The sequence below is a fragment of the Mauremys reevesii genome, linkage group 1, assembly GCF_016161935.1.
Source record: "Mauremys reevesii isolate NIE-2019 linkage group 1, ASM1616193v1, whole genome shotgun sequence".
Taxonomy (NCBI): Eukaryota; Metazoa; Chordata; order Testudines; family Geoemydidae; genus Mauremys; species Mauremys reevesii.
Window position 1 is genome coordinate 258272973 of NC_052623.1, and position 27741 is coordinate 258300713.

The window sequence follows — 27741 nt, forward strand, 5'->3', positions numbered from 1 at the left end:
TAATAGGTAGCCTTTTGCTTCTGGATGGTCAGTTCACATTTAGCCTGTATCGGTGGGGATCAGGTTACTATCTATCTCATGGATATGAAATGAGTTGATCACACTCCAAATGCTAATGGCCAGATGTGCACATCATAAAATGAGTGCCACAAGTGACATTGAAGTTTCCAGTCTTAGCAGGGGAATAAAGCATTAAATGTGACATCAATCTGAATTATCATTCCCAGTAACTGTTTCTCCAGCCCTGGACTGAGGCACTAGTGGGACATTGTGGAGAAATGCAGTGTATCTAATGTACCTTTTCTTTGGCTAAATAAAATGTCAAGCTTCAACACTATTAACCCAACTTTTTTACCTATATGAAATTCACCTTTTAAAAAGTTAAATCCACAATATTTAAGCACAATGGGTAATGATTTAGGATGCGCCAGTGGGTGTCTCAGCTGCCCTGATTAGAAATCACATTTTTCAATAATGACGTGGCTCCTGACAGGAGCGTTTTTGTGGGTTTTTGTTTAAAAATGTAATCTTCAGTAGTGTTCTTGACAAATATCCATGTGTATTGCATATGTAGAATACATGTTTATAATGCCTGCTGGGAGGATTCCCTGTAGTTTGTGCAGTTGCTCAAAGTGGCTGGAAAGATAACATTCTCTCTGAAGCTGAGAGCAGCCCCTCTGCAGCACTGCCAGACTCTGGAGTGAGGCTACGTCTATACTACCCGCCCGGGTCGGCGGGTAGCGTTCGACTTCTCGGAGTTCGATATATCGCGTCTCATCTAGACGCGATATATCGAACTCCGAACGCGCTCCCATCAACTCCGGAACTCCTCCACCGCGAATGGCGGTGGTGGAGTCGACGGGGGAGCCGCGGACTTCGATCCCACGGCGTCTGGACGGGTGAGTAGTTCGAACTAAGGTAGTTCGAGTTCAGCTACGCTATTCACGTAGCTGAACTTGCGTACCTTAGTTCGACCCCCCCCCCCCCCAGTGTAGACCTGGCCTGAGAAACCCTAACCATAGCTGTTTTAAAACTTTTTTCCAAAACTCAAATTGTCCTCAAACAGCAGCATCAAAATAATACATTCAGCATATCCTTACCCTCCACCCTCGTCTTTCCCTTTCTTTCAATTTCCATTTTATTTAAAATAGAAGGAAAAATTCTAGTTGCTAAATACAACAGTTCTGCTGCCACTATCATTTTCCAGCATCACCTTTAAATAACCCTTTTACTGTTTGAGAATAAACTTAACACCTAAGGGCTAGGGCTAGTAGTGACCTCCTGCACAATAATTTTATCATGAACATCACTCCCAATCCTCTCTTGCTTGGTTGTGAAGTTCAGAAGTTTATTGATAGGAGAGTGATCTCCCACATTGTGGCTGGGTTGAACCAAAATGTTTGAGGAGAAGACTGATGTGTCCCTCCATACACTGAAAGACTCCATAGCTACTCTCTGCTTAGTCTATGCTGGGCAGCTTCCACGTGAAAGTTGCTCAGGCATACTTTAAGGGTTTTGGAAAACGATTTCTTCTCTATAAATGATCATATTTTCTTATTCCCTTTCCCTGTTATTACTTCCTATAATGATATGCATTGACGGTAGCTTTGTCCTTTGCTCCATTTATTGGAAAACACCACCATTCAGTTTGACTTCAGATTCACCCCCACAGTAGTGAATTACTGGTGTTGGGAGTACTGGATTGTAACATCACTGAAGTAATCTGACTTTAAAAAGAAGTATTTTTATATGCGAGCATCTGAACAAACCAGCATTAGGTAAGGGTTCATGAAGGTGACCATGGTAATGTTAACATTAAAATAGCCTTGGGTTTCCACTTATGGTCTGATCTTATTGAAGGTCTTGTGGATCCTATTGTTTGGATTCTTTACCAGCTGCTCCCAAGAATGGGCCTTTTTGTGTTAAGTCTGAAGTCTGGGTCCTGATGCAAGAGACCTTCAGTAGGTCTGGATTTCCTGTGGGATGACTTCCATCAGGACCTGTAGCTTCACCGTCATGGAATCTAAACACAATGCAATGAAGAGGTGAGAGGAGAAAACACTGTCTGAAAAGGAAGCCAGTTTGGGGGTGGGGTAGGGGGAAGTTTATTCCATAAATGAAAACTGCTGAACTAGGGCAATCTCTGTCCAAAGACTCCCCCAGCCTTCCTTCTGCCACACCTCTTATACAGAATTAGTGAAAACTGCACCAAGGACCAACTCCCCTGTGCAACCCTCTGTCTTAAATAGCAACCTTAAAGTATTCCTATGTGGCTTCCAGTGCAGTTTTGTTTGACCTCTACTTACCGGGGGTGCCTAGTACAATGGGGCCCTGATTTATGGCGTCAAGGTGCTGCTGTACTAGAATAATACATATGACTTGTAACCTGTTGCATAAGAAAGGTCTTGTGTGTGCTTTTTCTGGAGAACTCTTCCTTATTTCCCAAATAGGCCTGACGGTGGGCCAGGACAAGAGATTCTCAGATGCATCATGATAAATTGTAAGAACCTGAATCAGACAGAATATGGCTAGTGGATAAAGGGTGAGGAGATTATAATTGCAGTGCTGTCTAGCCTACTGCTATTGACTGTGGTTGGAAGGGTCATGACGCTTCTTAATCCTAGAATTGAATGTTTGTGTTGAGTCACTGCTAGTGTATGCATAATTTTGCATGGGAATATGCAAGACTCACACTTTTTTGCCTTAAAATATCCCTGCTTCACAAGTACAACGTGGGGCAGGGGTCACTTGCTGGTTTGAACTAGAGTAAATGGTGGATTCTCGGTAACTTGAAGTCTTTAAATCAAGATTTAAATCAAGTAACAGGCAGAGGTTAAGGCCTGTAACAGCAGTGGATGGGTGAGGCTTTGTGGCTTGCGATGTGCAGGTCATCAGACTAGAGGATCACGATGGTCCCTTCTGGCCTTAAAGTCTGAGTCTATGAATCTCTTCCTTTTTAAGGTCAGAAGGAACTATGGTGATCATCTAGTCCGACCACTTGCATTAATACAGGCCATAGAACCTTAGCAGTGAGATTCCTGCATTACACAGGTTTGAACAAGAGCCTATTTTTTAGAAAGACATTCAGTATTAGATAATATAATATAATAAGTGGAGATATACCTATCTCCTAGAACTGGAAGGGCCCTTGAAAGGTCATTGAGTCGAGTCCAGCCCCCTGCCTTCACTAGCAGGACCAAGTACTGATTTTTGCCCCAGATCCCTAAGTGGCCCCCTCAAGGATTGAACTCACAACCCCTGGGTTTAGCAGGCCAATGCTCAAACCACTGAGCTATCCCTCCCCTCATTAGATCTAAACTTACTGCCGGTACTTACTGAACATTGCACTGCAGCTGGCTGGTATTCTTGATTTCTGGACCACCAGATAGTAGACAGGCAGACCAGTCAGAGTTATGGCACAGCCAATGCCTGTGTTCACAGGGTCTGAATAAAGGGACATTCCCACGATGAAGAAACATATTATTGTGAAAACCAGTGGGATGAATAGAGGCACCTAAAAAAGAGAGGAAATCTAGGAAATGGAAGGTCTTTCTAAGCAGTCAGCTGGCAGAGCTTGCAGTCATGTACTGAATAGATTGCTGTCATCATATTGAGCAGCAACAAACAAGACATTTGTACAGAGCACTGAAACTGCATGGTAGTGTTTCACTTTCTAAGCTATAGTAGTCCTGAAAATATCTGAACTTCAGAGGACAGAGAGCATTATTCTGGTTTGGGATTCACTTGACTGGATTGTTTTTGTACTGAGCTTTGTTTTTTGTTGCAACAAAGCTTAACATAACTGGGCTAAGTTTCAGATTTCTGCAGTTTTACCTGCATGATTTCCATTGACTTTAATCAGTTGTTGCAGCTGAGAGAGCTGTGCTGAACATTTGACATGCATACAGTTTTCATTCAGCTGGTTGCATTTTGCAGTGTTGCTGTGCTTGGGGGGGAAAGCATCACATGATCATTTTCTACACTGCAGCTGTCACTTCTTGTGTGTCAGTAGGAGCATTTGCCTGCTCAGATACAAAACTTAAGCAAAATCAGCTATGTTTTTCATGTCTTACTACTGCCATTAACTATATCAGTACTGAACTCCTGCAAGCTATGCTAATAGCCAGGAGGCTGCAATTGTTGCTATTCTATAAGCAGAAACGAATTAGTGGCCTTATCTAACTCACTATAATTACAATAGTTTGCCATTTGGGTTCCTTGTCTCCAGGTGAAACAGAATACTGGAGGGCCATTTGATCTCATGCAGCTGCTTTTGCCTGTCTCTATCCTTTCACATCTAAACTCCTTTTTCAAAATCCCCACATTGTGTGGTTTTGCGTAGCTGTCATTAGCTGGATCTCCTTGTACCTTGAAGGGCCTCGATATCTCAGGATGCCGATAACGATGTATCATGAGCCCCAGGGTCACCAGTCCTATGAAGAGCCAGCGTGAAAAGCTATAGAAGTTCAATAGGCCATAGAGATCGCCAATCAACACCATCAAGAAGATCAGAGGCAACTAGGACACAGACAAAAATGCAGCATTAAGCACTGCAGTAACACCTAGGGAAGATGCTTTTCCTTTCCACCCCGTGTTACTTGTGTAGGTCTTACAACAGCTATAAAGTGCTATTGTCTTATGTTCTTTCCGTCTCCTCAGTGGTGCTGGTGCCTTTTCTCAACATGTGCAAATATGGTATTAACCAAATCACAGAGCCTCCTATAAGTGAAAAGAGCAGGAGACTTAAGTCCTTACTGTGCAAATTTAGTTTGCTTGGGAAACTCTTAGATCTTGTGTTCATGGGGCACTATAAGAAACCCTGAGTTGAGAAGGTTTTTTAAAACAAAAGCTTAGCTTGGGAGGAGATTTTAAAGGAACAAATGGGAGTTAGGTTTCCAATTCCCACTGACTGTCAATGGGAGTTGGGTGTCAAATTGCCCTTTGAAAAATTTCTCTCTCATGTGACATAGATGAAACGCCAACCCTTTCCTTTGATGCAAAGTCCACCAAAGCTAGAATTTGGACCCCTCCAGGAAGCATTTTATTAGTCTCAGGTTACTTGGTGCCACAAGGCTCTTTGAAGGGCTTTATCCTATCATGGTAGCACCTGAAGACACCAGGACTGCACTGTGCTAGATGCTGTGTGGAAACAAACAGGTAACACAGCCCCTGTCCTGAAGAGCTTACAATTTAATATGAAACAAGACACAACAACTTCCTGTGACCAACAAAGGGGGGAAGGAAGTGACGTCCAGGGCTCGGAAATCAGATCACTTGTCCTATAGATTAGTTACTGCACAACTGGATTCCAAATAGGAGTTTTTTCCTCTATAAAAATGTGCTAATGTGAATTTATCACTCCTACAGAGTGGTAGGTTTGATAGTGCTGTCAACTGACGTCTTCTGTCTAGGCAATGAACGGCTACAACATGGGAAGTAACAGTGCAAGCGTCCCATATGCTGTCCCACCAAAGTGTCTCGAACCCTGCTCTGAAGAAGGTACAGTAGTCAGCCAGCATACCCATTGTGTTCTTGGGCAGTGAGGGCACTGAACGGTGCCAGTTATAATGGCAGGGGGTTTATGTGGACAATGGAAAGTCCAGTTAAGAATTCCAGTCTGTGGGGGCAGACCAGACAATGCCATCTGTTAAGGGCTAGGCAGGGGGGAGTTGTGATCTCTGCTAGTGACTGGTTAAGAATGACACTCGCAGCTAGTTTGTGCAAAAACATTGGTATTGCTACTCTCGACCCTTCCCCTGTCTCATTCACCTGTGTAGTCTTGTCTTTTAGGCTACGTCAGCTCTGCACAGGGCTGCCCACAGCACGCTGGGTACATGTAGCTATGTGCCATAGTTAAAAGTGGGCTGCAGCCACACCGAGGTGTGTAGCTTCATGTGTCAGGGAAAGGCTCTGGTGGGGGGAGGCAACAAGGAGACCCCTCTGACATGACCTTTCCCTGCTGCAGGTATAGGCTCCAGCAACAGGGAGCTGGAACAGCCTTTCCTTGCTAACTTCCCACAGCCAGTGTCTTTCTCTGTGTGTGTGTGTGGCGGCGGGGGGGAGGCTCCAGCTGCAGGGAGGCAGTGGGACGCTACAGCCCTAAAAATAGCAGTGTAGACAGGGAGACATGTCTTGGGTGAGTAGAGAGCCTGTAAAGTAGGTCCTCACACACATACCCACCACACCCTTCTGGTGTGTCTGTTCTCTACTCACCTACGCTGTGCCTCACCAGCTACACTGCTCTTTATACCTGTGCTGGGGCAGAGGCGACACGGGTCTACACACCACCACAAAAAAGCTCCCCAAAAAACGCGTGCAGTGTAGACACACCCATAGACCATCAGCTGCTTGGGAAAGGAGCCGTCACTTATGATACATTTGTACAGTGGAGCTTTAGGTGCTACCCCATAGTAAATGACACATCTGAATTTTTTATATTATCATAGTCCGTTAATGAAATGGGCTTAGTGCGGGGGTGGGGAGGGCAGATGAGTTCATTCTCTAAGAATGAGAGTTAAAAAAACCCCAAGCCTCATTCAGCATCCAGAAAGCTCTGCTCACCATTAATAAAAGGGCTGGGAGGGGGGTGTTTCTTCGCCTATGGATCATGGAGAAGAGTGGAGGCCACTGTCCTTCCCTGGAAGCTGCAAACAACATCCTGTTAGAAAGAAGCAGAACTGGATGAAAAGAAGGTAAGCATATTTTGTGAAAAACTTTCATTTTATACAAAATTTTCAGTTATGTTTTGGGTTTCTTTTTTAATGAAAATATTTCTGATTATGTGCCTTTTTTGGAAAAATTTTGACCAGCTGTAGAAACAAAGATAGATACAATATTACTCGTCACCAGCAGGGGGAGCTCATGATACAGCATGTGTGTTTCTGCCGCTCCCTGGCTCTTGAGTTTCCCCTTAAGCTTCACGTTACACAATGAAAGAGATCAAACCACACCAGCAAAACCAAAGCCACAAGAGAAATACAACATAGATGATAACCTTAAGTGTGAAGTGCTCTGATGGCATGATACTTGTTATAGCATTAGTATAGCTTTCACTAGTGATAGGGTGTCTTCAGTCCGTTGATTGACGTGAATGTTTTTTAGCAGATCAAGGGCTGCAGAAAGTGTGTTTGAACTGAAGATTAGCTGGTTTTAGTGTGGAAGAGATGTTTGGCTTTAGAAAGGACAGGCTTTTACCTTGCAGCTGCAAAGATTCCTCCATTCAGAGAACCAAAGCAGGACAGAGCAACTAGGACGGGAATTGCTGAGGAAATTCTCTTAAATGCTCTATCTACAAAGCTCTGGGGGGAAAAAATTGAGGGTTAGTTACCTCTCTTTCACATGTCTGTTTCTATAATTGTGCTGGTGGAAAAGCCAGGTTTTATCACCACCTCAAGGTAATCCCATCTCCATTATTACTGAGAGGCAAGAGAACCTTATAAGCAATCCAACAGGTGAGTCATTTCAGAAGAATTGCTGGGAGGCAGGAGCAAAGTTATCAGTATAAAGAACTTTATATAAAGTTATAGCCTGCAAGGCTGGGGAACAAAAAGTGGAAGGGGTAATGGATCATATAACCCCTATGAAAAACTGGGGGCAAACCCCTGCAATCCAGTGGCTGTAAGTATATTTCTTCTTGCTAAAGAGGACAGAGACTCCTTGTGAGAGCTATACTGTTCCTAGACCATCTCCTTTATACTTCTTCCTTCTTGCCATATGTTTAAACAGACATTTGCCCCGGCATAAGAATCTGCAATCTGTTCCTTCCTTTAATGAATCTCTGGCCTCTCTCCAGTAGCCCCTCTGGTCCCAGATGTGAACTATCTGTGTTACACTGAAAATATCCAATAAAAACGAAGGACCATACTCACCACAGCTACAGCCTCAGAGGCCAGCACTTCCTCCGCTGTCAGGACTGCGTAGTAGGAGACATTAGTGAGAAGGTACCCTAGAGTAACAATGAGCAAGGCCACTATCACGCTCAGTGGGATATTCCTACAATAGAATAAAAACAACCTTTTTATTGCACCTCTCAACTGTCCATCAGGTTTACCTCTATCCCATGTGAATATAGTAGATCTGGTTGGGAATTTGCAACATCACATTTTTTCACTGAAAAATGCAGATATTAAACCAGAACTTTTGTGGCAAAGGTTTGGTTTGGACAAATTTCGAAATTGTCAAACCATCCCATTTTGACGCTTCCAAAATGGAAAAATCTGGTTTTGGTTTGAAATGACTTTTTGTTTAGAAACCTAAGCTAAGTATAGAGAAATAAAGACAAACCAGAACATTTCAAAATGGTTACATGAAATGTTTTTGATTGACCGAAAGTGAAATTGTTTTCCCAGTTGTTAGTTCATGAAAATTTGAGATTTCAACATTTCGTCCCGATTCAGAACAAGAAAATCTGCAATTTTGAAACTTTTTTACCAGGATGGGAAAAAAGTGTCCTGCCCAGCTCCAGAACCTGCATTGCATCTCCTAATTATGATTGTAGGTTGCGGATTATGTAAATGCAGAATCATGAGAATAAGGTTATAGCAAACAATTGTTAAATTCCCTGCTGGTGGCATTTTTTCTTGTGGCTCTCATTTCAGATCTTTTTAAAAAATACCCATACTTGTCTTGGGCAGAAGAGAGCTGTGCCTAAAATAATACTTCCTAATCAGGAGGTGCTAAATGTGGGTAGGTCCCCTTTGTGCTCTTTTGCATCAGCAAGACATCCTATGAAGATCCAAACCTGGTAGGCTAAAGCATCTAATTTTAGGCACCAGGTTGCTGAGGGAGAAGTGCTATGGGAATTGAAGCTCGTTTTAGGTCCCTTTTTAAAAACCCTATTTACAATGAGAATAAATCTCACTGTAAAGGGAAAAACCAAAGAAGCTCTTCATTCTAAATATCTCTTCTCTTCTGAGAGTCACTTTTTTCATCCCTACAGATCCACTGGCAATGGGATGAAATTCCTGCCTTCGTGCTCATTAGAGAGACAAGGTGGGTGAGGTAATATCTTTTATTGGATCAACATCTGTTGGTGAGAGGGAGAAGCTTTCGACCTTACAAAGAGGTCCAATAAATGAGATTACCTCACCCACTCTGTCTCTCTAATATCCTGGGACCCCATGGCTACAACAACTGGTGCTCATTGTAACTTTGCTTCAAAGAGGGTTGAGTCAGGCTATGCTGTACAGCACAGCATAACAGGCGTTGAGAACACTAACCAAGCTCAATTCTCAGCTAATGTGGTTATCCTGGGACTGACCCCACTGGTTTAAAAACGTACATTTTTCTTTAATGGGGTCAAGAAGAAATTCCGGCCCTCCAACACAGCCTCCTCCACTGAACCATCAGGCTCATTACCACCACGCAAGCTAGGCAACAGGCCTTGATAGGCCTGTAGTCTGCTCCAATATGACAACAGCTGGTATGTGCATAAATGAATTGCACCCAAGTCAAACCTCAATATGAAAAATATTCAGACTTCAATGAACAGGCATGGTGTTGTGCTGAAGTGAGTTCATGCCCTTTAACAGCTTGTATTATTATGCTGCTCCAGCTTTGGGGCACGGGAATCAACATCCTCTTCAGTGGCTTGTTCATCTACCACATGTGAATTCAAGCAGCTGGCCATGGTACTCACCTTTCAGGGTTTACGATTTCCTCAGTTACAAAGTTGACATAGAACCTGCAATTAGAAGAGAAAAGTGTCTGGACCTGAGACTCCAAAGCCCAACATGGAAAATGAAGAGTGAGATGGAACAGGTTATGCATCTGTCACTGTTCCTGAGCTGCATCTGGGTGTTTGCTTCCTGAATAGAGGGGCATCCTTTCTTAGACCATGTGTCTTACTACATAACTATAGAGAGACTTTCTACAAAGAAAGTCAAATACTTCCTCTTCAGGGTGGTAGTGAGGGAAGAATCTCTTGGGATCGGAGTTCCCTCCATCCCCTTCCCACCCAATATTAAGGATTTAGATGCTTTGAGTTTCGCCCTGCAAAATCATTGTCTTTACTTTCTGGACATGAGCTTCATTTGTAATGTATCAGAGGGGTAGCCGTGTTAGTCTGGTTCTATAAAAGCAGCAAAGAATCCTGTGGCACCTTATAGACTAACAGACGTTTTGCAGCATGAGCTTTCGTGGGTGAATACCCACTTCGTCGGATGCAAGTAGTGCACTTGCATCCAAAGAAGTGGGTATTCACCCACGAAAGCTCATGCTGCAAAACGTCTGTTAGTCTATAAGGTGCCACAGGATTCTTTGCTGCTTTCATTTGTAATATGCAAGATAGAGCAGAGGTGCTCTTTGGAGGTCCCCAACATTACTTCATTTGGCACTCGAATGATGTTTTGCCTAAGTAAAATGGTCTCAGTCCCATCTCTAGGGGACAGGTAAACAGCCACTACGATGACTTGGCCATTGCTGATCCAGGGTGCATTTGAATCTGTAACTGTGATGAGACAGGCTCCACACAAGTTCCATACCGCAGCGATTTGAACTCTTTGGGACTTATCCAGCTTTCATCAGTGACTGGAGTAGATGTGGTCTAGTACAGATATGGAAGCCTACCATCCTCCATATGCAAACATTCCAGAGTAAAAAGCCAGAGGCAGCTTGTCCAGAGCCAGCGAGCTAGTGTCAAAAGCATTCTGGAAATTCTCATAGTGACCTGAGAGGAGATGGAAATACAACAAATAAATCTGATCGTCTCTGAGAAGTTGGTGCTAAGAATTCAACCAGCAAAGCCACTGCCATAGCTCTGACAGCACAGTGCTAGCTCAGAGAGACTCTACAGAGACCGTCTAAAATGACTCCTCAAATTTCAAAGATTTTTAAGGACAAAATTGATCGTTGATCTAGTCTGACCTCTTGCATAACAGAACACACAGATTTTCACCCAGTAACTAATGCAGTCCCACCAATAACTTGGGGTTGAGCTAGAGCACATCTTTTAGAAAGAGATCCCATTTCATTTTTCAAGGGTGAAGAATCCACCATATCCCTTGATAATCTGTTCCAGTGATTAATTACCCTGACTGCTAAAAAGAGACCTTACTTCCTGTCTTAATTTATCTAGCTTCAGCTTCCAGCTGTTGGATCTTGTTATGCCTTTGCCTGCTAGATTAAAGATGCCTCTGATCCAACATCAGTCTGCACAGAAATACTATTTTTAAATTATGTGCAATCCATCAACGTCGGAGCTCTGCTGCAACTGGAATGTGCCTCCATTTCATATTTCTCAGAAAGCAAGACAAGTTCAAACCTGCATTGAGCTGGCATGGAACATTCCAAGACCCGCATCATCTGCTGAACTAGCAGTTGATTCAAGGACATGCAGCCTTCATCGCCTTCTCCCCTGGCAGTGGGTATTAGACACTGCCGCCCCCTCCCAGTAAAGGTTTTTCTCCTGGCTAAAATTCTCAATCCCTCTTTCTTTTTCTGGTCTCTCTCTTTCTGACTCTGTTCTCCACTTTTTATCTCCCTTCTCATCTGTCTGTGCCTCTCCCTAGGACTCCCCTACCTCTGTGTCCTGCTAGTATCCCCTTCCTGTCTCATGTCACACACAGGATGCACTTGTCTTACCTTCAGCTAGCACCAGCATCCCTGGGACAATAATCAGGCCAATGGTGACCATCTTGAGGACTGCAAGAACGGTCTGTATATTTGCAGACCAGCTGACGCTCCAGCAGTTCACAGCAATGATTAAGGCTTGGAGGGAAGGAAAAGAAGCAGAAGAACAGTGTTATTCATGTAGACTGAAATCTAAGTCGAAGGCATTAAGTAAAGAGTCTTGGCAGGGGGTTGGACCAGATGACCCTGGCAGTCCCTTCTAACCCTACAGTTCTATGGTAAATGGCAAGGTATGGCTGTGTGGGGAGGTGTTTAGTGGAGGTTCAGTAGGAAATAAGATTGGCACCTGTCCTGTTTAACATCTTCATGAATGATCTGGAATAAAGTGTAAGCACAGTGGCATGTTAATTATGTTTTTAGAGGATACTGAACTGTGACATGTTGAAAACACCAGTGAGGATAGTAAGACATTAGCAACTTGAGGAGGAAATAACTAAGACGAGATCTAAAATAATCCCAAACCCTGATATTCAGGGCTGAGGAGAGCTGGGAACCGGCTGCACGGGTTTTCAATATTGTTGGAGTTCCATGCATACTGGCAATGCCCTCCAGAAGGAGGGACGTGATAGTTTCTCTCTATGGCCCCGAAGAGCCTACTTGGAATATACTGAATTCACTTCTGGGCAGGGCTAGTGTGAGGTCATTATTTTGTACTATGACCCCGCGTCTTGGAAGTTCCTCTTCAGGGAGCCTGGTATTGATGTTTTCCACAATGGGAGCTTTATGTTCATGGGGAGTCCAGTACTGGGGCAGTTGTACAAATCCCATATCTTAGGTCACTGTAAACTGGTCCTCATCCTCTTGGCAAACATGAGGGGATGGGCTAGTTGGCCTGACAGGTGTTTTTAGTCTCTAGTTTCTGGGAGTGAGTGCACGTGATTGGAACTTCGTAGTGTAATAGCACTCTGGGGTCATGTGAGATAAGCTTGATGCTTATGATGAGACAGATAGGGGTCCTGTTGTAACTGAACACTACATCCCAGGAGAGGTTTGACTTTTGTTCTTTATGGGGGAGATTTTCAAACTCACAAATGTGAGTGAGATGTTCAATCTCCATTGAAACAAAGGGACTTGGGCCTCTAACTGCCTTACACTCCTTTGAATATACTGTACCAGCCTATGTGCTTTATGTACACAATGTGTTCTTGGCTAATACTGCGCTAGCTTTGGATTTATTTGTTTGTATGTAACACCCAGAGACCCCAGTCAGGATTGGGACCCTGTTGTACCAGGCTCTATACAAATGCATAGGAAGTGACACTTCCTGCCCAAGGAAATTAAATCCCCCCCCCTTACTTAGCCTAATGGAGGCAAACACTGACTATTCTGAGAGGGTGTGGTTGCAGGCTCTCAAACTCTGCCCGCCCCTCCCGACCCCGGCTTAGTATCGTCCACCCGCGCGGCTGAGTTCCTCTGTCCTGCCGGTGCTGCTGTGTCTGTGCATCCTGCACCGCGTACTGCTGCCCCAGTCTCTGGTGCCCTGCTCATGCCCAGCCCAGTCATGTGTCTAAGGGTCTGGCCTGGCTCTGCTCTGGCCCCAGTGCTAGCCCCACCCAGATCCGCTCCCCCAAAACACCCCCCACACACACACCTGAGATGACTCATCCCCTCTTAGCTTGTGGATTTGGGGGGCTCCGGCCCCGCCCGGGCTCCATCCTGGATTTCAGGTGCCTGAGTGATGCTCAGGTGGGCGTGGAGGCTAAGTGGGTGGGCCGCAGCCCACCCAGGCCCACCTGTGGCTACGCCCTGATTTACTATAGGGAGGTAACATTAGAGATAAATATTTATAGAGCATCCCATTGCTTTGTATGGGGCTTGACAGACATGGAAAAGGGCAATTCTTGCTGACACAGGCAGAAAATGAGGTAGGGCAGAATCATACCAGGAATAGCCAGTCGATCCTGCTCTTTTCCCCTTCCCCACTTTTGCTTTGATTGTTTGTTTTTGAGGGTTACTCACAGATGCCAGTGATGGTGACCAGCTTCACAGCCAGGGCAGGGGCGTGGCAAGGGGTGAAGAGAGGCTCAATTAAGTAACGACCGAAAGCCAAGGACACCACGGCAATGTTGGCAGGACTGGAAAGCAAAATAGAAATTCAAAGCATGTTAGACAGGGGAAAACACTTCCCGCCCCCTCCCCATCCACCATTATATCTCCTCTTCTACCACCCTTCCTTCCTTGGCCCACTCATCTACTTCGGATGCCTTCTACGGGTGCCATCATCTCATACCAAGGAGACTTGGATGCTATCTGACTGCAGCCGGAGTCCAAGAGTCCTTGAACGCTTTTCCCTTGGATCATCACCGGAACTGTTGTTACAATCCAATGGCCCCCTCCCCTTAGGGAGTCCCCTGGGAAGGTAGATCCACACTGTATATTGTGTGGAAATGTTCTCAACATATCTATAATGTTTTATAAGCTCATACCTTCATCTCCAATTGAATATCTTAATCCTAAATAATCATTAAAGGGAATATTTAAACTGTCTCACTGAAGCAGAAAGCCATAAAGGTGAAAATCTGCGTGCAGATTATTGAAATGTCATATCATTTATGTGGGCATTTTTCATTAGTTTCTTTAAATGCCAGTAACCTTAGCATCTCTCCCTCCGGCCCAGGGGGGTGAACACTGTAAGCCCAGTGCTGAGGTGAGCAATGTGAAATCTCAAGTGAAGTTGTACCAACGGATTGGGTCAGCATGTTCAGGAAACAGAAGGGTACAGCTGCAGACTCGGGAGTCCTGCAGTTGTGGGTGATGGCATCAGCAAGGGGTTCAATGCTGGACGTATGGGCTTTAGAGAGTGCAGACAGGGTAGTCCGGCTGCTCGGTCAGCTGGCGTCACGGGAAGCAGGTGGACCTGATGCCCGAGCCACGGGGGAGGCAGCAAAGAGGGACGGAACCCTGCTGCCTCTTTCAAAGGGGGAGGGGGTGAAAACCTCTCCCGGCTGGAGAGGGCTCTCGCCAGGAGGGATACAATCCCTGGGGTTCTGTGACAGAGCTTCAGAGGAGAGGGCATTCTTGGCAGGATTTGTTAGATCTATATACTGAGTATGAAAAGCAGAAGGGTAAAAACCTAGGGGCAGCTGCAGGATTAATTTGGACTGCCGCAGCCATGTGGTATCTCGTGTTGTTGGGACAAAAAAGGGAGTTGGGAAGAAGGGAAGAGGTGTGTACCCTGTGGATTGCCACGGACTCGCAGGGGCGAAAGAAAATGCAGGCCTGTTATTTACCAGGCTGCACGTGGCAACAGACTATACTGGTAAGGGATGCAAGGAGAGTATGGGTCACGATGCAAACTGCAGACACACACACTAAAATTAATCAATTTAAAGTTTTATTGGGGATAATTATAAGGGGTAAGGGAGGAGCGTATGATTAGCTAATAGAGTTAATGAAACTTAAAACACACAATGACTAAAATATCTACTAACAATATTTATAAACGAAGATGCAGCATTTAGTAATAATTGATACTTACAAATACAAACCAACGCATAACGACAGGCAAACGTAGAAGCTCTGTTTGAAACATGTGAGCTGAGAGAGAGGCTTCGAGGTGATCAGGCTCGGTTACGGGTGTACACAGGATACACAGGATTCGTTTTTCTTTCTCCTCTCCCTGCCTGCACATGGCAGGCAGGCCTAAAGTACCAACTATGACATCATAGAAGTGTCATAGGGGACGGGGCCCAAAACCTGTTTGTGTTCGTTTCTGATTGGCACAAGCAAAGTTTACACCAAGTAGGGGAGCAGGTGCCTTAAAGTCTGGCTTCGCCCCCAAAAGGTGAGGAAATGCATATTGTCTTAGAATGCGTTCAACACTGAATGACAAAAGAAGAGGCCAGGGCAATACCGGTATGGGCAAGTTTTACAGGATGCAGACAGGAACTCATCTCAACATACCCGACAGCTGCGGGGGAACTAAGCAACTGAAAGCGCAGATTACTAACCAGGCAGCAACCCAAGCCAATGCCCAGGACAAGTTGCAAGCCCTGAGACAGGACTTCCAGGCAAAAAAAGCGGAATGCACCCGCCTGGAAGCACTGGCTAAGCAGGTACGATCCTTCAGGGACTCGTCAAAGACTTGACCATTCGTGCCCAGCATACGCTACAACGGCAGTGTGCTTGCCATGAAAAGAAAATGGAACAGTTAAAACGTCAATTGGCCGTGCGTTCGGTCCCGGCGGTGAGCCTCATGGGGGATGATTTCGGTGACCCTTGTAAGGGCTTTGATCTCTCCCTTTGTGAAGATCCTCAGTTTTGGGCGGAACCTTGCACCCCTATAGTGGCCCTCATTAAGACTGAGGAGAGGTCCAGCGAGTGAAGGGGGAGGAGAAGGTCATATGTTCGGCACCCTCAACTACAAGAAGAGCACCCCGTGGGGGTGATTATAAAGAGGAAAGGGACCAGGAGGGGTGGGGACTAGTTAAGGAGCCCACCCTCCTTGCTAAATTGGTAGTGAAACAAAGCCTGTGCCCATGGAAATAAATGGTTCAACGAGAAAAACAAAATCGGGCCCAGACAAGCAAGCAGGCAACAGTTAAAAAAAATAATTAAAAAACAGGTTGCAAGCCCTGAGTGCATAGTGGCAGAAGTAAAAAAAAGAAAGTCAGAAGTTAACTCTGGAGAGTCTGGAGGGAATTAAGCAGTACAACTTTGTAAAAATGTTTTAGAAAAAAGAGAATTCTTGGTTTCTTTGCAGCCACTCTGAAGGAAAAATGGGCCCTTTTCTTTAATAAATAAATAAATAAAAAGTCTGTAAATAATCCAGGCAAAAAGGTTATCTAAGTAAAATCATTAGACTATGAACAAGTTAGTCAAATTTGCTAAAAAAAATCAACAACAAACCCCCCCCCCCCACTCCTGGTGTGTACAGTCTTTGTTTTGTGGATTAAAATAAATTGGTGGTGTTTTAAATAATACCACTGAAATCCCTTTGAATTTTCCATTCAAAGTTGCAAAACCAAAAAACACTTTTGCCAAACACAGGTAATTAGTGTTGTTTAACTTTGGTATTTCGCATTTAACCCTTAAGGTAACTCAATGCTTTACACAATTTAAAATGTTTTAAATAAAGACCAAAGTTATGGCTGCTGCAGCAGGGCAGTCAAAGCCAGAAAAACGAGGAAAAAAATTTAAATGTGTTTTTTTCGTAAAAGCTGTAGTAAAAGAGAGAGAGAGACCGTGCCCCACACTGAGCCCCACACAACGAATAACCTTTTTTTTCGACTTAAAGGGCTCTTTAAATCGATTTCTTTACTCCACCTCCGTGAGGGGATTAGCGCTGAAATCGGCCTTGCCGGGTCGAATTTGGGATAGTGTGGATGCAATTCGACGGTATTGGCCTCCAGGAGCTATCCCAGAGTGCTCCATTGTGACCGCTCTGGATAGCGCTCTCAACTCAGATGCACTGGCCAGGTAGACAGGAAAAGGCCTGCAAACTTTTGAATTTCATTTCCTGTTTGGCCAGCATGTTTGCAGAGCTTATGCAGAGCTCATCAGGGTGATGTGCACATTGCCCGGCCCCTACTTTGTGAGAAGTCTATGACCATGTCCCTCTTGTCACCGCGCTGCCGTCGCCTACTTGCCTGGTTTTGCACGAAACAATTGTCCGCCGTTGCTCTGACGGAGGGTGGGGTGACTAACGACATGGCTTACAGGGAATTAAAATCAACAAAAGGGGTGGCTTTGCATCAAGGAGAAACACAAACAACTATCACACAGAATGACCCCCTCAAGGATTGAACTCAAAACCCTGGGTTTAGCAGGCCATTGATTTCACAAAACAAATCGGGTCAATTTCTTGTTTTGATCCATCTATCTTTTACATCTTAGGCTGGCAGCAGACAGTGCAGTATGACTGCAAGCCATCGTCATCTCCTGGGTGCTCGGCAGAAGATGCTGCATTACGATTGTTAGCATCATCATCATCATCTCCTGGCTGCTCGCCAGAAGATGGTGCAGTAGGACGGCTAGCCATCATCATCTCCTGGGTGTTCAACAGAAGAGGGGAATGACCTGGCTGAGTCACTCCCACGTCTGCCCAGGCGCCCCTGACCAAGCTCACCGAGGTCGGCTAAAAGAGCACCCAGGAATATGACGACGATGGCAACCAATCGTAATGTACCGTCTGCTGCCAAAAGGCAATGAGCTGCTGCTGTGTAGCAATGCTGTCCCACGTCTGCCAGCACCCAGGAGACGTACGGTGACGGTCAGCCGAGTGGGCTCCATGTTTGCCATGGTATGGCGGCTGCTCAGGTAACCCAGGAAAAAAGGCACAAAACGATTGTCTGCCATTGCTTGCACGGAGGGAGGGAGGGAGAGGGGGGCCGGATGGCATGTACCCAGAACGACCTGTGACACTGTTTTTGCCCTATCAGGCCTTGGGATCTCAACCCAGAATCCCAATGGGCAGCGGAGACTGCAGGAACCGTGGAATAGCTACCACAGTGCAACACTCTGGAAGCCGACGCTAGCCTTGGTACTGTGGATGCAGTCTGCTGACTCAATGCACTTAGAGCATTTTGTGTGGAGACGCACACAATTGACTGTATAAAAACGATTTAAAAAAACCCGACTTCTATAAATTTGACCTAATTTCGTAGTGTAGATTTACTCTAAGTTACACCAACCTAAGCGTTGGTGTGGACAGCGCTATGTGGTGGGAGAGCTTCTCCCACTGACTTAGCGACCGCTGCTTGCGGAGGTGCATTTATGATGGAGATGGGAGAGCTCTCTGCAGTGATGCCGCTGCACCGATGTAGGACTTTTAGTGTAGAGTAACCCTGAGTCCTTCCCCTGCATGGGCTAGCCTGAACAAGAGTCTCCCAGAACAGAGAGTTCCATTCCACTCTCTGATGGCGGGGAAGAACAAGGTAAAGAAAGGAAGGGTGGGGGAAAAGGTGCTCAGTTTCTGTTTTGGCTGTAGGCTTTTTATTGTCTTGATCAGGGTTGGAGTCCTTCCTTAGACTCTTCCCCCCACCCCACCCCCTTTTTTTTTTTTTTTTGGTAACACCTGGTCCAAGCAGTCTCAGGGATTTCTGGCTCAGTGCCTATTTCCTTTGCGGCTCTATCCCTGTAATCAGGTGCCTGTGGCACAGCAGTCTTCTCCTGTAAACACCTCTTGTGTGGCAGGCCTTCCCTTTTTATGCTTCTTCCCTTCAAGCAGAGCAAGCATTTCAGGTGTGTCTAGTTAGGGATCACCAAGCTCATTAGCTTCCTCCTTAATAGGGTGTGGACGTGCCCCCTCACAGAGAGGAAAAACATCCACAGATTTATTTTAACGCTGGTGAAGGGTGAAGACCTGGAGACTCTCTTCCCAGGGCACAGGTACTTCTTCAGCTTTGTCTGTTCTCTTTCCCCCTCTGAGATTGGAGGGAATTGGATTTTTCTCGCTGTGGGAGGTTAGGGACAATCAATGTCTTTGTCCCTGCAACAGTAAGGATATGTATTCCTGTACTCTGAGCTGGGGGTGTGGTTCCCTGCTCGCTGAGATTTATCCATGCTCGCTCTGAGCTAGCCCACTAAAAATAGCAGGGCTAGCCACCCTGATTTCAGTCCTGTCTGAGATGCGATGTATGTACTCGGGACAGCTAGCCGCTCACACTGCTGTGAGGACATGATTTTTTATATGCCAGCTGGATCAGAGCTAGCGCAAGTATGGCTACCCAAGCGGGGAGGTGTAATTCCCAGCTCAAAGTGTAGATGTGCCTTAAGGATGCCCTCTTTGCTCTCCAGCTGAGCCGGGTTAGGGACCTGGGTTGAATTTCTCTCCGGCCCCATTTTTCAGAGAACTTAGTACTGCTGGAAGTTGCCAGCTGGCAGCTCTGGAAACAGAAGTCCTTTATGCTTGCTTGTTCTGGAGCTGTGTAAGCTTCCTACGCTGCCCCACCAATGTACCTGTAGGGCCCACCACAAGGTGGAGGAAGAGAATTGTCTTCATGGGCCATCCAGCATTTCTGCTGAGACTGGGGAGCCGATTGTGTGGGCAGCAGTTCTTGCAATCTATTTATTTATTGTACTTATGTCCCCTATTATCTTAGTATCCAGGTGCCTCCCAACCTGTAATGTATCTGTCCTCCTATCACCCCTGGGAGATAGAGAAGTATGAGTATCTCCATTTGGCAGAGAGGGACTGAGACACAGAGTTGCACAGAAAATCTGTGATGGAGCAGGGTATGAAACCCAGGTCTCCTGAGCTGAAGGCTAGTGCCCTACCCACTGGACCATCTTTATTTTGTGTAGGAAATGAGTTGATGCTACTAACACATCACCATGAGGTTGCTGAAGAGCCATTAGAGTGGGACTGTTTTTCAGTTGCTGCTTCCCTAGGAGGGGATTCGAACTGGTAACCTTGAGGTGAGAATCTGAGGCCTTCTCCCTAGCCCCCAACCACAGAAAGAGCTAGAGAGCACACACAGTGTGGTAACATGCAGTGCCATGAAATAAAATGTGTTGTGCTGCGTGGGGCAGTGGCTGCACACCCCACCCCCTACCAGTGCTCTTCTCCCTCCAAACCTGGAGGTATCACCCAGAACTGGGGCTGCTTTGCTGATGGTGGCTTTGTAGAATCTAGACAGATGGATGAAAGGATATTTCAGACTCCATTTCCATTCAGCCTGTGACCTCTCATTTTTTTATGGCCATAAACACAGGCAAGGTTAACAGGCTAAACAATGGGGTTTTTTTGTTTTGTTTTGTTTTCTTAAATATTTATTGTACCCATTTAGTAGGGGGGTTGATTTCCTTTTCCCAGTTCTGCAGGGGTTCAGTTGCGTAAGCTGTGATCTCATTCTCCATGGGGGCAGACCTCATGGCGAAGCCCAGATGTGCTGTGGCAGACATTTCTGTTTAGCCAGCAGCTATTGGAGTTGGGGGGGGGGAGAGGAGGAGGTCACATATCAAACAGATTTCTAAGGAGCATGGAACTTTTTTCCAGAAAATCCAGCTGTGTTGGCAGATTGCAGGAAAATGTCCATCTATCTCATTACCACGTTTGCTGCAAGCTGTTCCTTGTTTTTAATTTTTTTATTCATCTCACTTTTTTTTTTACCTTTTACCCATTCATTTTCCCCCTCTTCCTCCTTTCCCCCCTCCATTTCCCTGTCTTAGGGTCCCACTTCCCCCCTTCTTTCCCTCTAGCCTCCCTCTAGCCATTTGAAAGTCCATGTGTTTGCTACTGTTTTGCATTCACCAGCTGGCTCCTTTAGCCACACAGCTGGAATCTGCCCCAATTAGAGTTTTAAAGAGAGGAGACTATAAATACAAATCAGCAATGACATATCACTCCTGTCCTTACACACCTATGGAAAAGCAGAACTGTTCTTACCGGATCATAACAAATTCAGCCCACAATCTTAAGAAGGCTGGCAAAGGCCCAAGGGTTTCTAGAAGGTAGATGTAATGGCCCCCAGATTTTGTGATGCTTGTTCCCAGGTCTGCATAAGACAGAGCACCTAGACACAAAATAAGGAGGGGGGATTATTTATTTATATTACAGTAGTGCCTCCAGACCCCTAAACATACAAACACACAGTGATAGTCCCCACCCTGAAGAGCTTGGTCTATATAAACAAGATGGGAGCTCCTGAAGAGCTGTCATGGCCAAGGTGTTGGTCATAGAGTACAAGGTCTTCTAGTCACAGGACAAGGACCATGATGAAGACCCAGGAAATGGTGGTTCGTGAAGCTTCATGTCCTCCTCCAGAAGGCTGGTGTCGGCATGGAAGGAGCACTTGACAGGAATGACTGGAGACAAAGAACAAGAGCTACCGACCCTGACTGACAGGAAAAGGTGAAGAAGAATGGAGTATTACAATCTCCCCTCAGAGTTGGCAAACTGAGGCAGAGAGAGATTGTGACTTGCCAAGGTCACACAGGAAGTCAATGGTTTGGAACTGAACCCGGATCTACTGCATCCTAGTCCACGAGACCACTCTTCCTCTGAGATAACAGTTGCTGCGAGGGAGCACTGGGATTTAATGACTGTAAAGAGGTGACATAATATACAACAGCCTGATTATGTACTGTGGTGGCTGGTGAATTTTGGGGCAAGTGGGGCACTTTACCTGCACAGCTGGGAGGAGCAGGGTTGTAGCTGGGGGAGTTGTGAAGAAGATAGAGGCAGCAAGAGAGCTGGGAGGGCTCAGGGGTTGTCTCCCTACAGAACCTGTCCTATGCCCAGATCCCGCTCCCTGCAGGGGGCTGCACTGCCTGGGTGGCCCTGGCCTGTGCTCCTGGTGGCTCTGGCCCCAGCACTCCCCTGCTTGGTCCTGACTGCAGTATTCCAACTCCCTCTGTGCTGACCTGCTACTGCGTGCCACCCACCCTGGCCTGGCACTGCTGGGGAAGTGGGGGGTTGGGAGGGGAAGGAGGAGAGGTACTGGCTGTGACCTTCTCCCACTCCCCTCACACCAGAAAGGCCAGAAATGAGTGAGACTTTTCCCTCTCTGCTCCCACTAGGTCTGGGGTATGGGAAGGGGGGTGTCTGGCTTCCCCTTGTGATGTGCCCTTGGACCTATCTGCTCCCTGGAGTCCATCCTGGTGATTGGAGGGGTGTAAGCTGTGGAGCACTCTAAAGTGTTGCGCTTTACCTGCCTCATGTAGACCCTGGCAGTGTGCTCTAAATGGTGCCTCTTTCACCAGCAGGGTCTATACGGGGCACTTAAAGCCTTTAGAACTTCTTACTGTCGCTACTGCCTGTGGCTTACGCAGTGAATCTAATGCTCCAGGCCCTACAGGAAACTTCTGCTGCTCCTGTCCGACCTTGACTGTGCAGACTGAACATGTGCCACAGGACCAGTAGAGAACAACAACCTGCTGCTAAATACGAATTGTGAACAAAGGAAATATATAGCAGGTTCCTATAGATTTACTGTGTCTGTGATTCGTTTTGAGTGACACACACACACACACACACGCGCGCATGTATGTGTGTGTGTTTATCTGCTTTGATGCCCCAATGCCCTCTACACACCACCTGCCACTGATTACATATGAGATATTAGTGAACTTTTCATTATACTAATAATCTAAATGTTTATCCCCTGGGAAGGACAAGAGCAAACAAAGGTAGGAACATTGAGGATGCTGAAATACGAAGTCTTACAACACACCTTTATTCTCTCAAGTCCTTAGCATTCACTATAGAAAGACCCCTTTTTCTTTTCAAATAGGGCACATTTCCTCTGGCTTGTTTTATGGATTCACATTTTCCACTGGATTGTTTGTCCGCACTGTCAAGCGGGCTTGAGCCACGTCCAGGCCGTGGTGTTATGTGAAGGCAGGCAAAAGGCTGGAATGCGGCAAGTTTGTGCTATGGTGATACTTAGTGCTAAGATTATTAGCGCTGAGTATTCATTATACAGCACCTCACATGGGCTTGGCATTGTACAGCAGCAGGACCCTGAGCCAGTGGTGGGGTTCATTAAATGTGCTGAAAAATTCTGCATCGGCCCTAGAACGCCTACGCTGTCTTCGGAGTCCTGCAGAGGACAGCTGCGGACTGAGTACAAATAACTAGTGCTTAGTTTGTCCCCTGGCTGTGGCCTGCCATCTCAGCACTGTTACTAAAGAATATGCTACCAGACACACTATCTTAACCTGGGACTTCAGTTCCCCAAGGGACTGGGCATCCCAGTGAGCTAATAAATAAGTATTTTGTATCTGGAAGCATGTGTTCAAATCCTCCTTTGGTCCCAGATAAAAGGGGTGGGTTTTTTTGTTTTCCTGGCTTGCTCTATTTGGTGGAGAGAATTTTTGTCTAAATCGGGGGCCTATTCTAACATGAAAAGACACTGACTTCAATGAGCTTTCAGTCAGCTTCAAAATTGCCACTTAACTGAATGCTTAGCTTTACAGCTATGATTTTTAAAAATATATATATATTTTTACTGAAGTTTCTATTTATTTTAAAAAACTACAGACCTCTAAGCTATTCTACCACCTTGCCCCCATTAGCGTTCTCTGTACTACACAAGTGCGAGAGCTTTGCCCCTCTCCCTGCACACCTTCAGTTATAGCTGGAACTTGATTTCTGTGTCCTCAATTCGTTTGGTTTTATGCCTTGTCCTTAAAACTACGGAGTTCTTTAAGGTTCAAGCCTCCAGTGTGGTTACACATGATTTAATTTAGTGGAGGACTGTGACTGACACAATGAGTGAGACAATTATACTTTAGTTAAAGCACGCAGGCATCACAATGTGACTATACACTGCATTGATACTAATGCTCTAAGATGAGACGATGCATCTGGACCCTCCCCGGATGGTAAGAATGGCTAGCCTATAACCTTTTCTCTAATGGTTCCTTGCTGGTAGTTGGGTGCACATAATTTAAAAATAGGGTGCTACCCTTTTTATAATCACTAAAAACACCCACATTAATTAGCATCAAGCCTGCCTTTTACCATATCTATATTTCCACTGCCATAATTTAAAATAGCCAATGAGGGAGTAGAAGAGGGTATTTAATATTGAACTCATCTTTAATTAACAGCTGTGTAAATGCTGCCATACTAGTAACTGTCATTATATAGAGAGGATCTATAAACACTTGTAAAATCCAGTGAGGGCCAACAATGTTTACCTCCAGCTCTAATTTATCTCTGACTTGCCTCTGAATTGTCTCACTTCACTTCACTCAGATTTTACCAGACCTCACTTGACTATTGTCAAGCCTATTTTTAGGAACTAGGTTATTGGGCCTACTTAGGTTTCTATATAACATAACCAAGCATCATCTCTATAGGCTACAGGTCTCTCCACCAACCCCATGTCAGCAACTGTGGAAGACAGAGGGAGCTATGGGTTGGGGGATAGAGCATGGAGCCATGGGAACTGCATATATAGAGATCTCTGCTCAAACTAGTGAAAAGTTTGTGATCTCATCGTAATCTTTTCCACTGGGTTCCCTCTGGGGATTTCAAAACAGGCTTCAGGGGTGCAGCCTCACTTTCCAGGTTAAGGGTGCGTATTCCCATTCTGATCAAGTATCAGATTAGAATCTATGGGTAGGAGCAACAGACCTGGGGGCCAGGTACAGCTAGCACCTCTGCAATGAAAATATTATGGGGGATCTGCTCCCATGTAAGTTCATGCACACTTTGGGGAGGGGGGAAGGCAAGAGCTGGATCCAGCAGGGCCTGAGAGCAGGCAGGAATCCCTCAAACCCTCCTTCCTAGCCTGGAGCTAGCTGCCTTCCACTCCCTGTGGAATCTTATTACCTCCCCTCACTCTTCCTTTCCTTCCCTCCCCACCCCATCCCCGGAGCCTATGGGCCTGGTTCTCCACTGACTGGCATCTCTGTGTAGTCTGGTTACTGATACTGAGAGATCTGGGCACAAGCAAACAATATGTGTTTTAATAGGGGTAAATGTATAAATCTAGGAACAAAGAATGCAGGTCATGCTTAAAGGACTGGCGCCTCTATCCTGAAAAAGAGTTGGGGCTGCTGGTGGCTAATCAGCTGAACGTGAGCTCCCGGTGAGATACCGTGGCCAATAGCGTTAATGCGATCCTTGGATGCATAGACAGGGGAATGTTAGACCCTGTAGGCATTATATTACCTCTGGATTTGGACTAATGTGATGCTGCTGGAATACGGTGTTCAGTTCTGGGGCCCACAACTCCAAATGGATGTTGAGAAATTGGTGAAGGTTCAGAGAAGAGCCACAAGGTTGAGTAAAGGATTGGAAAACAGGACTCTCATTCCTCCCTCCCCCCCAGGCTTCAGAGCCTGAGCTGCAGCCGCTACACAGCTATTTTTAGCATATTAGCATGAGCCCTGCTAGCAGAAGTCTGTGAACCGGGGCTCGGAGGCTCACTTCCAGGTGCAGTGTAGATGTACTTACAATGGTAGACTCAAGGAGCTCAGGCTATTTAGCTTCAGCAAGAGATGATTAAGCATCACTTGAGCACAGTCTATAAATACATACTCAGGGAACAAATATTTGCTAATGGGCTCTTCAGTCTGGCAGGCAAAGTTCTAACATGATCTAATGGCTGGAAGTTGGAGCTAGACACATTCAGCCTGAAAAAAGGAACACATTTGTAACAGTGAGGGTAATTAACCAGTGGAACTTTTTACCCAGTATTGGGGTGGATTCTCCATGACTGGCCAATCAAGACTGGAGATTTTTCTAAAAGAGACTAATTCAAACAGAACGGAATTCAGGGAATACTGACAACCTGTGCTATACAGGAGGTCAGAGTAGGTGATCCCAATGGTCCCTTCTGGGTTTAAAATCTATGAATCATTCACCTCGGTGGAAAGTGAGGGTAAGATGGTACAAAATCAGACTGACATCATTTTGCACCTCCTTTCCACTGGTGCATCTGGCTCCAAAAGGTGTAAGGAAGTGAAGAATCAGGCTGAGTCTTTGACTTAGGATACGTCTATCCTGCAAGTGGGAGCGTGCTTCCTACCTTGAGTGGACAGACACACGCTCGCTCTGCTTGAGCTCGCATGCTAAAAATAGCAGTGTAGCCAGCAGTAGAAAGGGTTGCGGCTCGGGCTAGCCATCTGGGTAAGAAACCTGCCCGGAGCCTCTGCCTACGTACTCAGGTGACTAGCCTGAGCTATTTTTAGCACACGAGCAGAGCTCGTGTGTCTGGATACCTGAGCTGGGAACCACGAGCTGCACTGTCTCCACGGCTATTTTTAGCGCCATAGCATGAGCCCAAGTCTGTCAGCCCAGGTTGTGAGGCTCGCTGCGTAGACATACCCTTAAGGTAGATAAAAAGGCAATAAAAGACCTGGGGCATGGCTGCACCTGGTCTGGGGCTGGTGACTCAGGCTCATGGGGCTTGGGCTGCAGAACTATAAAATTGCAGTGTAGAGATTTGGGCTCAGTCTGGAGCCCCTGGGCTCCAGAGACCCTTCCCCTCGTGGGGTCTCAGGGCCTGAGCTCCAGCCTTACAGCTTTTTAATCCCACCAATTGCTTTACATTTTCCTGCAGGCCCACGCAAGGAAACGGGCTAGAAACATCCTTTAAAACAAGCAAAAAAACGAAGAGAGAAAAAGTTGAGATAAGCCCTTAGACGACCAGCCACGTGGGGTTGCCATGGCAGCATGCTTTGTGGGCTCGGAAAGTTGGTTTTTCCCATAGGTCAGAAACCCAGCCAGGCCACCTTGCCTCGGCAGGCTTTGTGCTATGGAGCCAAGGGTTTTGAATAGGGTTTGGATTTACAGGACCGGCTCCACTGGTGCATGGAGCTTCGATTATACGGATTTACATCTGCCAAGGGTCTACCCCAGGGGTGGTCAAACTGCAGCTCCTTTTACAGTTAAAGTGCGGCTCCCCAGCAGCTTGAGTTTCCCCCTCTTACACTCAGCAGCCCCCCCCAGCACATTGCTTCTGGCTTGTGCCCAGCGGGGAGGGGGATCTCGGGGCTCGGAACTTCAGCAGTAGCGGGGCCCCGGCAAGCACCTCCAGCGGGGCTGACGCCCCAAGCGTTGGCAGCACATCCTGACTCCCAAACATCTGAAAATTGTTGTATGTGGCTCAGAGGGTCAGTAAGTTTGGCCACCCCTGGTCTAGCCCACATTACTCCGGGTTATTTTCTATTTGCTTTGCAGTCCCTTTACAATGTACTGCTGATAGTTCCCCTGTGTTTTCATGTGAAAATCTGCACGGCTCTAGACCACGCACAGATGTTCGCAATGTTGTAACGTTGTTGCTGGCTCACGCAGGAGATTTAGAAAAAGCAACTCACCGAACAGAGAGAGGACCCCGCAAGCCAGCCAGACAACCAAGGAGAGCCCCACATTGCCGGAGTTTTGCAACACCCCTTTTGGAGCGATAAAAATGCCACTGCCAATGACTGTGCCGATAGTCAGTGCGATGGCCCGCACCAGGGTGGTGATCTTTCTCAGGAACACTGCCTCCTGTCCCCTCTCTTCCTTCGCATTTGACTTTCTGCAAAATCCCATTGCTCTCTGTCTGTCTTCTCTGTTTGAGCCCTGCAAGCACAGGTCTTCCCGAGAGCTCTGTGTCTAACACCCAACTTCTAGGATTGACACATCCGCCGCCGATTTTTTCCCCAGCCCTGTACAGGCTCCCCTCCCTCTAGGCTTTCAGGCTGCCAGAGAATGGCCTTGGCTGGAATCCTCTA

General features: G+C 46.2%; 2 protein-coding genes across 3 annotated transcripts in view; one reads left to right on the forward strand and one right to left on the reverse strand.

Moving 5' to 3' along the window:
• Window positions 1-1602: 1602 nt before the first annotated feature.
• Window positions 1603-27577, reverse strand: LOC120369589 (cystine/glutamate transporter-like). Its single transcript, XM_039483076.1, has 12 exons — window positions 27343-27577; window positions 20957-21083; window positions 13588-13703; window positions 11581-11706; window positions 10567-10666; window positions 9638-9682; window positions 7869-7992; window positions 7195-7298; window positions 6562-6658; window positions 4369-4518; window positions 3337-3514; window positions 1603-2023 (listed from the first exon to the last, which is right to left on the reverse strand). Exons 1-12 carry the CDS (start codon window positions 27557-27559, stop codon window positions 1959-1961), a joined length of 1449 nt encoding a protein of 482 aa, XP_039339010.1. The 5' UTR covers window positions 27560-27577; the 3' UTR covers window positions 1603-1958.
• LOC120369550 (cystine/glutamate transporter-like) overlaps window positions 5438-27741 on the forward strand; it is a 58252-nt gene continuing 35948 nt past the window's right edge. The window contains exon 1 of one of the 2 annotated variants that reach the window (XM_039483067.1): window positions 5438-5499. The gene's annotated coding sequence lies outside the window, so the exon portion shown is untranslated. Of the gene's footprint in view, window positions 5500-6507; window positions 6693-27741 lie in introns of those variants that run through there. The other variant, XM_039483056.1, reaches the window with a different exon arrangement.